At 42.7% G+C, this 10,302-nt stretch overlaps 1 protein-coding gene across 1 annotated transcript; it reads left to right on the top strand.

Moving 5' to 3' along the window:
• The first annotated feature begins 5,989 nt into the window (after positions 1 to 5,989).
• Positions 5,990 to 6,748, top strand: LOC138480463 (zinc finger protein 239-like). The gene has a single exon (XM_069612246.1). It carries the CDS (start codon positions 5,990 to 5,992, stop codon positions 6,746 to 6,748), a length of 759 nt encoding a protein of 252 aa, XP_069468347.1.
• The last annotated feature ends 3,554 nt before the right edge of the window (positions 6,749 to 10,302 follow it).

Below are 10,302 nucleotides of genomic sequence, written 5' to 3' on the forward strand. Positions count from 1 at the left end.
AGGAGTCTGCAGGTGGGTTAGGATTTTCAAACTCTCTTAAGATGTTAAACAGTTCTTTGGAGCTGGAGCTTGCTTGGCTTATCCTGTCATTGAATTCTTCTTTCTTTTTACGGATAATCTAATTTTTGTAGGTAGCAGTGATGTTTGCTTGGTTGGTTTTGTTCTCCATGGAAGGGGTGTTCTTCCAGAGCATTTCCAACTTCCTTTTTTCTGAGCGTAATAGTTTAAGGTTAGGAATAAACCAAGAATTCAGATATGATCTGGGTTTTCCGCGGCGCATTTTAAATGTGGTGATAGTATCTAATGCTTTGATCATAGAATTATTGTACAGATCTACCATCTGGTTTGGGTCACTCGTGGGAGGTAGAGCATTGAGTATAGGGGAACTAGAGATAGGTTAGCCTCAGCTGTGATATTGCGTTTGTTTCTGGTAAGGCAGGGTAGTGCAACAGGACTTTTTATCAACTCTGGGTTGTTGATGTTAAGCTCAAAGGAGAGGAGATAGTGTTTGGTCCATGTAAAGGGTAACGATTCCTTTACTGTGATATTGCAATTTAGGTCCGCTACCCAGGAGTCCTACCTTTCTCATGGGTAGGTTGGGTGACTTCTTTTGTAGGAAGCCATGTTCTGACAAGGCATTAGCTACAAGAAGTGGCGGCTTTATCGTTCGGATCATTGTAGCCGAGGTTGAAGTCACCAAGGATAATGCTTTGGTATTGTCTACTGCTATAGCAGAGATGTCTTCTTCAAATGATTCTAATGGACCAGGGGGCCTTTATATAATTTGGAAGGTGATGGTACTTTTAGGTGAAGTTTGGAATTGAGTACATAGGAGTTGGCATGAGGTGACTGGAGGTGAGGTGGCTATCCTCATGTCTAGTGTAGATCTAGAGATAATAGTGGTACCTCCTCCTCTAGAGTTAGGTCTATCGGCTCTGAGAATAGAGTCGTTTTCAGGGACTGCGAGTACAATAGACAGACCAGCTGCATCATGCAGCCAGGTTTCCGTTACTGCAAGGAAGTCGAGATTGTTGGATAAAATGGTGTCTGTGATCTCAGTTACATGGGCCACAAGGGACCTGGCGTTTAATAGAGCCCCTTTAATGGGGTACTTCTGCGTAGAGGCGTTCTTATTGTCTGGGGTCGCTTTTAGCTTACAATGGTGTCTTTTTGTGGTTCACTTTTTGGTCGGTGTGTGCTGTGGGTAGTTTAGTAATAGTTTTAGGATTATGTCTGTCTGGTTGGCTGTAGCCCGTAAAGAGCCTAACTCTAAGTCTGTTGTTTCTGTCAATGGTGTTTGGGTGGAAGGTGGATATGCATGTAGGTATGTGAAGTGTAGTGTTGGTGGGAGTATTATTATTAATCCAAGAAGAGGCTGTGTCTAGGTTAGGATGGAATAGTGTGGGCCTAATACTTGAGTCCCGACTGAAGGTACTCGGTGTAGGTAGAAATGGTGTGGGCCTAATACTTGTCACGACTGAGGGTGCTCAGTGCAGGTAGGAATTGTGTGGACCTAATACTTGGGTCCTGACTGAGGGTACTCAGTGCAGGTAGGAATGGTGTGGGCCTAATACTTGGGTCCTGACTGAAGGTACTCAGTGCAGGTAGAAAGGGTGTGGGCTTGATCTTGGGGGTGAGAGTAGCGGTTGAGCTATGGTTGGCATCCAGCGGATACTCCATCAGGATAATGTTACATGAGCAAGTGCCTGGCCAGGTAGTGTAGTGTAACACTGGGAGGAGGCAGAGTATGCTGACCATGGTGTGTAGATTATCACCGTGGGGCAGCATTATGTACCGAGAACCAATTATGGTCGGTGGGAGGCCTAGTGGGACTGGTCTGCAGTAATAGGCTGATTCGAAATGTGCAAGCAGAGCAGGGTTGTTGTTAACGAGAACGTTTGCAGCCCTGGGGGATACCGCAGGTGGAGACAGAGGCGGGGGAGGAGAAGGAGCCCAGAATAACCTGGATTGGACAGTCACTGAGGAAGGAGATCAGCCAGAACAGTACCCGCTCCGAGATACCTTTATGAGGATGGAGTGGTTGACCATATCAAATGCAGAGGAGAGATCAAGTAGAATGAGAACAGCTGGAGAGTTTGAATCAAGAGATACGAGCAGTTCCTCACAGGTACTCAGAAGGGCAGTTTCCGTGCCTCTGGATGCTCGGAATCCAGATTGATGGTCATGGTGGTCATGGAGGCAAACAACAAATTCAGTGTGCTGGGTCAGTTGTGGAGGACCAGCTTCTCCAGGAGTTTCCCAAGGAAGGGTGTGATAGATATGAGGTGGCAGTTGGCTGGACAAGACGGGTCTGCAGAAGGTTTTTTCAGGAGGGGGCGCACAAGGGAGTGCTTGAGGGAGGAGGGATAAGATCCAATAGCAAAAGAGTGGTTGCAGAAATCAGCGAGTGCAGGGGCAAAGTAGCCAATATGGTTCTGGAGGAGCAAGGGGAAACCTGTTTGGAGGAGACCTTCATGGAGCAGACAGCTATGGTGACCATTCTACAGCCTTCGACACCATCAGCCACACCATTCTACTCAACACCCTATAACACAGGATGAAACTCTCAGGCACCACCCTTGACTGGTTCACCTCCTAAATATGAGGTCTTGCAAGGCTTCACCCTGTCTCCACTCCTTTTCAACCTATATGTCGAATCTTTTGGACAGCCCCTTAACAAACAAAATGGACCTCATTATGAGTTTTTCGGTAACCAGCCAGTGGTACGGGCGGACTGCTGCCGAACATGTAACACTGTTCTGCCTCCTGATATCCCGGTGCCACGACACATTGCAGGTTATGGCGGCCCTGGATGTCGGGCGATGAAAATGTAATTCCCCCCCATTCCCGTGGAGTCCTGTGGACTCCTGTAGGACTGCAGGGGAATGGGGACATTGAAGTACCGGCACAATTGCTAACAGTGCCGGTGCTTCTGTGAAAACCATCCCAGTATGGGCCGGTGCCCCTGGCAGGTCAAGCATGGCTGAAAGCACGGTCCCTGGAGGCATACTTGTCATCTGACAGTCCGGAAAGGGTGCTGGTACGCTGCTACCAGCACCCTTATTTCTGGACCGCCAAGCTTGTAATGAGGCTCAATGTCCTTTTCCACCAATATGCAGACACACAAACATACTTCCAAATATCTTCCCCCACACAACTCCACATCTTCAAAGGCGGTCTCCCCACCATCACCACCGAGAAGGCCACCAACAACTTCAAGCTCAATTCATCCACAGCATAATGCCTCCTCATCTCCCCCCCCCCCAGACACACACCCAAACTCACCGATGGATCAAAGAACTCACTAGGGACAACTCCACATATCCCTCTCCACACCTGTCAAATCCCTTAACTTCACTATCCAGCCCAGCTTTCTTTCACACGCCACTTGGCTGCAGTGACCAAGACATGCAATCTACAAATACACTTCCTAAGAAAAATCAGGCACTTCCTTTCTCCTGATATAAGTAATTATAACATGCCTGCACACAAGTGGTGCAGCTGATAGTGTGACTTCTTAAAGACGTCAGAGATGTGAGGCGAGAAGGAGACGAAGATGACACCAAGGTTCTTATCCTCACAGGAAGGTAGCGGGCCCAGGGTGAGCGGCCAGAGTGGTAGAGGGAAGGCGGCAGCAGGTGTCCCAGTGAGGAGGATCTCAGTCTTACTAGTATTAAGGCAAAGATTGTTGGAGCCACGCCATTCCTGAATTGCGGAAAGGACAGTCTGGTATGAAAGAAAGAGCAGAAGAGGCTGGGGGAGCTTGAATTAGAGCGGAGTGTCATCCGCATAACTCTGAGAGTTAGAGCAGAAGGAAGAGATGTGATGGGCCAAAGGTGCCAGGTAGTGGTAAAAAAGCCAGGGAGAGAGGTTAGACCCCTGGGGAACACCACATGTAGCGAGACACCAACAAAAAATAGATTGCAGCTATACCTCTCGATTGATTCGGCCTAGTTCCACACATCCTTTTACACCTCCAAGAACACCCCAACAGTCTTTAAAACGCAGCTATAACCCACAAAAATCGGCCTGGCTGCACACATAATCTCACTCATAAACTCCAGCGCTGCCAGAATGCAGCTACCCAAGTCCAATTGGCCTTGCTACACACATTCTACTGATCTCAGACAACCACTCCACCACGCCTAGCACTAGAATGCAGCTACACACGACTTAATCCGCTCCGGCTGCAGACATACCGAGTGCACCCAAGCACTATTTACTGCACTACTCTCTCCACTGACCTGGACTACGGTCCCTGAGAGCGTTCAACCCACAGTGCTTTTGTATCATACCAATGGTAAAAGGCGCTATACAAATGCCCAATAACATAACATATATCTACAGTTTAATGTGTAACTTTTTGTTTTTTTTAATATGAGGTGCAGACAATTCAAAAGCCACCTTTTTATTGGAGCAGTGTAGTACAGCAGCAATCAGGAATGGCTTTTATGGAGATCAAACCTAGTTCAAATCTTTACAAGGTATTGGTACACAATTTGGCAGAAATAATACCATGTCCCTTTAGAAATCCTTCAGATACGTAACAAATTCCCAAACATCAAGATGGCAACATTCAAGACCATAGATCATTGCCAGAATGACCATGGCCTTGTAAAATTGCACCAAAGGTGTTAGAGAGAAGCGACAGTATAGCAACTTTATTTGCTTAATTTTGGCTGCCAGTAGAACAGTCTTCTTTTTAAGAATAGTGATAACAATGTGCGATTGGATATGTTGTATATCTGGGATTCAAGATAACAAATACAAGCTGGGGTTTCTAATTTAAAATGGTCTACATTCCAATTAAATGTATGTATTTGTTCACACCCCTTAAGAAGCAAATTCTTTGTCTTGCCTCCATTGAGTTCCAGCTCATTTTCTGTAGGATATACGCTAAGAGTAGAAAGTGTGCCTTGTAGTCCTATGGGAGTGTGGTCAAATAAAAGAATATCACCCGTGTCGGCTAAATACTGTATGCATGATGGGCCAGTGCAAAGGGGATTCAAGTTGTCTTCTAAAGCAGTGCTCAGATCAGATAGAAATAAATGAAAGCAGCAAGGAGCCAACACACATCCCTGGTTCAATTCTCTGCAAGTCATCATTGGGCTAAATACATCTCCTGGTTTTGGTAGATGCATGTACATTTTCTATGGGGCAATTATGGTCCTGAAAGATCAGCATGAGCGAGCGAGATCGAGAGAGAACGTGAGAGCGAAAGACGGGCCGCATATGGGAAAGAACCTTCAAAAGAAGTCCATGGCTTTATTTATCTTCTTAGCAGGCTGATATGTTGGATCCTGGACATGTTTATACTTTTTTTACGCTTTGCATTTTCTGCATAGTCAATGCTGCGGTGGGATAATAGGTACCGTACCGCAAGTCTTTATGGTGCACTATGACTACGGAATTCTGCGCTTAATGTAATGGTTTGCCATGAGCACTTGCCATTTTGAATTGATCATGTATATCATGATTGTTTAATGATTTATATTGGTCTCAGTTTTGCAGTCCTTTTCCACCTAGTTTCTGGTTTGCGAATTTATAACATATGAATAGTGTGCTGTTGATATTCACCCTCCGCGTGAGCCTCATGGCCACCTGAGAACCTCCCAGTATGTGCACAAACGGCTATTCCTGGTGCCGCTCAGCGATCCTCCATGCTCAACCTCTTATGCTTGCTAAATGTTCTGCACAAATCGAGCACTCTTAGTACTGATCTCTAGTCCCATTCTGTGGCATAATAGAAGAGGCGAGGTATGGGCATGTAGATTTCATTTAAAGTCTGTGTAGCCCATCATAGCCAATGAAGTTAATTCTTCTTATTAACATAAAATTAAGACTCATTGCAATTGGGTAATAAAATGTTAAGCCTCCTATGAATGTAATGCTTAACGATTTATTTTGATTACCAAGTATCTTAACAGCACAAAGTGTAACAATACTAATAATATCCTAATATTTATTTTATTCCACAGAAGCTGGACCAATGAATAACTACGAGGAGCATATTCGGCAGCAGTGGACTGGCATACTGGAGTCACAGGAATCTTTATTATTAAAAGCCAAAGAAAAACCTCTTCAGAAGGAGGCAGGCATCAGAAAATGGAACAGGTGCCATTGGAAGCAGAGGGGCCAGGCACCAAATAAAATGCAATCCTTAGAATATGAAAATGGTGTCAGTAATTCAACAAGCTCTGCCAATCAAAGCATGAGTCCCACAGGAAGTAAAGAGTACACATGTCCTGAATGTGGGAAAAGTTTCAGCCATGCAAAATATCTGAATTCTCACCAGCAAATACACAGAGGAGACAAACCCTACAGATGTGATGAATGTGGCAAGAGTTTCCGAGAATCGAGAAAACTGATCACCCATCAAAGAGTGCACACCGGAGAGAGACCCTTTAAATGTAGCGAATGTGGGAAGGGTTTTAGCCAGGTGGCACACCTAAGCAGCCACAAAAGAATGCACACAGGAGAAAAACCTTACACATGCAATGAATGTGGAAATCATTTTGGACATTTATCAACCTTGATCTCGCATGTACTCATTCATACAGGAGAAAAACCCTATAAATGTAGCGTGTGTGAGAAGGGTTTCAGACGGCTCACAGATAAACGCAGGCATGAGAGGACACACACCGGAGAGAAGCCATATAAATGTAGTGAATGTGGGAAGAGTTTCAATCAGTCTGGGAGCTTATATACGCACCATAGAATACACAGTATTGAACGCATTACACTATGAGTGAAATTGGCATTTCAATATTTCAGTCATCAAACTTTGACAATCTGGCCACATGATCTTAGTTATGAATACAATCTTTCAAGCAGTGATTAGATAAGATGGTGATTCTACTAAAACAGTAAGACTATTCAAGTCACTGGAGAACCGATAAATATCAAATAACTGCTGAGCCATGTCTTTTAGTGAAAGGATAGGACGCACCTGAGAGCAAGTCCGTCAACCAGTTATTGCCACCTGGGCAGCTATGAAATGGATAACTGAACCCTGAGTGGCCAGAAGCTAGCCCACAGAAAGCACAAACCAGTATTTACAAAAACCCATTGAAACTCAGTAAAACAAGTGAGCATTGTGCAAGATTTTAATACCATTGCAAATCTGAGATTGAACATTTGACCACATAGGAACGCAAACCTACAATGACTTTGTAGTTTAAAACCCATACCAACTAGCTGACAAAAGCTTACAACCATGACTTTCTTAGCAATCTCTGCAATGTCAATTTAAGGACAGAAGTTTGACGCATCATGTGACTCAGCTGGAGACTAAGCCAGTGTAAAAAATGTAATAAGCTGTTTGACTTGAGCACTTCAGGACTAATCAAAAATCGCCACCCATTCATAGAGCGTGAAACACCTTAAGTTCCAGAAACCAAGCTATCTAGGATTTAGTTTGACTCGTTTACACAAATTATTAAGCAGCATCAAAAGTTTAGCTATGTTCTGAAAAGAGAAGTATATTTTCCAAATATTTGAGATCTTGAGGCTGTTTCACAAGGTGAATCTGGCTATTACAATTCTTAAAAGAAACAGAAATAACTTCACTGAAGTAACCAGGTCCCAGTACAGATCAGTTATGGTTTGCATATATGACAATAACAGCCAGAACAGAATCAGGCTTCTGCTAAGATCTATAGCACTGAAAGCGAAAAAATATAGCAAGTAAGCATAGCTTGGCTGGTATAATGCCCATAGGTGCAAGGTGAACTGAAGACATGAAGACTATTAAGCAAATCAAATATAATAACTACAACATTACTCAAGAAGTAGAAAACTGTATTGCTCCACATGAGAATGTTAAACGGTCTAGACGAGTTAGAGGTATCAACAATACTAATACGTAAAACAATCTGGGGCAGAAGATGTCTTACAAAATAGCAATTGCGAATGCACTACAGGTCCAACAAGTGTACAACATCCATACAATGCAAATTATGACAACTATGCAAAGTTAAGGAAGACTTCTTTTTCCTAACAATAGGGATTTTTGGAAGTACCTATGCACCCAATTTCATAATTGTATCAACATATCTGCATGGAGCTGTTCAAATGTAAATAAAACACATACATTTAGAGATAAGACTATACCATACCTTATCTGTCACACGGTACACTAAAGTAGTTACAGGCAAATGTAAATGCATGGACTCAGAACATCATTGTGCCATCGGAACCAAAAGGGCAAGGAAAGGATGACATGTACAACCTAAGGCCCTGTTCAGGCCCGCGCCATGTGCAGTATATGTGAAAGACACTCTGCATTTTTCTGATTTTGTTAAATAAAATGTGAACTGAACCCATACCAGTTAAGAGAAAGCTATGCAGTTAGGTTAAATGTGATTGCCTTCAAAACAATTGCAAGCCTCTCTCTAGAAGGAAACACAGATTTCAGTTCTAACGCTGAGGATGGTCAGGCATACGCAAAGGAGATTCCTTGCAACCACTCATATCTTGCGATGAACCCATGAACGTCTTGTGCAATAGCCTTGCCCTCTGTCTCTGCCCTAAGTGTAGTAACAAAGATGCCTCACTTCAGACGCGGGTGTTTGACCCCACACTATTTATTTCCAGTCCTTTTAAAGAGTGTCTATTGTGCAAAAGAAAAAACATTAAATGTGGATGAAGATTGCTGCAATCGCAATTTTGGCAAGTCGAGGCACGTACAAATCCTTGGACATAGACCATATGGATAAAAGGGTAATAAGAGTAGCCTTAGTGCCAGACAGTATTGACATATTTAAATCTTGGGGAGAAGAGCGTTTAGGATCTATTGCCTTTTTATATCTTTTCAGGCGACAGAGCTGCAACCGGGCGTTGATGTTCAGAGCTACTTGAATCAGTCACACAACTTTGCAAAAATCAGATGTAAGCCTGAGTGGTTGACAGATCGGTGCAACATATGAGTAGGAATGGCACGAACCCGATGGCTCTTTTGGCATTCTGTCTTGGGTACGAATCATAGAACGTCGTCAACCTGTGGACGAAAACCCTGGGATTTTTTCATCACTTCCTGAATATGCTGATTGTGCGCAGAGTTCCAGAATAAAATGTGTTCATATGTTTTTGCTTCTGCTGTCCATTTTACTGTTTGTTTAAACTCTCGTAAATGATTGCAATGACAGGTGCAGCATTTTAAATTCAAGTTTTTCAGCCTCTGTCAGCTTTAATTCCTCTCCTAGAGCGAATCCTTCGTGCTACTTTAATTTAAGGTTCCAGGGTCTGCACTTAGAATGCCTATATTGTGGCTGAGACAATATGAAACCAAATTTGTAGATATTGTAGTTGGTACTCTTGTAGCGTGCGATCCCCAGAAAGAAATGCAATACATTTTTCAATATGATTTGATTAATTTATTTTGTGCATTTCTGGTTTCTTCATGTATTTGATTCATACATTTAGGTTTTTTTGCACTGTCCTTATTGCATACTTTCAGTATATATTTTCATGTATTGGATTCATACACATATATATATAGTTCCATGTTATCAATAGTTGAGTAATCTCCCAGCACGTGTTTCCCCACAGCTTTAGCTGTGGTTCCTCAGGAGAGATTCTAAACCAAAAGAAAAAGAGAAAATGTTCTAATGTTGTCAATATTGACACAAAAAGAAAACCACACATATCTTATTTGAAAAAAGAGGACCTTTGTTCCATAAAATATATATGTCCACTCACCCTTGTTACTGTTTTCTTGATCTTGATTGGTATTTATGGTTATGATTTTCATTCAATTTTTGAAGTGCATTTGAACATTTCTCGGTAAATCTGTGAAAAAGTGCACATAGTAACTATTCCTTTACAAAAACCTTTATTTTTGGTTTGCTTACTAGGTTCTATTTCAAATATGGCTCACTATAGATTTAGGGATGTAAAAGTATTATCTGATCGCCCCATACTTTCTATTCTAGGCAAGTGATTTTTAAGAATGCCTCAAAGGTGCAAAAAACAAACCAGAAATAGCTGGATAAATAGATATATAAAAAAAATGTGTGTAAGATTTTACTGTAGATGTCCACCATCGTGAATGGATCTGTGTGGTCTTCGCAGTAGAAGTTCTCTGTCTCCTCCTCTTTCTGGTTGATGCATTTTTTCAATGCCGAAGAATCTGATGTCCTAATGTCTGATTGACTGTGTTCTTGTGTGAAATGCGTGGCCATAGGGTACCTGGCGTCTCCATTTTTAATTGCTCTAAGATGTTCCAAAATGTGCGTCTTTAGTTCCCTTATTGTACTGCCAATGTATTGCTTGCCACGTATGCATTGTATTGCATAGATCACA

This window comes from Ambystoma mexicanum, chromosome 5p (genome assembly GCF_040938575.1).
Source record: "Ambystoma mexicanum isolate Mex_15411 chromosome 5p, UKY_AmexF1_1, whole genome shotgun sequence".
Lineage (NCBI taxonomy): Eukaryota > Metazoa > Chordata > Amphibia > Caudata > Ambystomatidae > Ambystoma > Ambystoma mexicanum.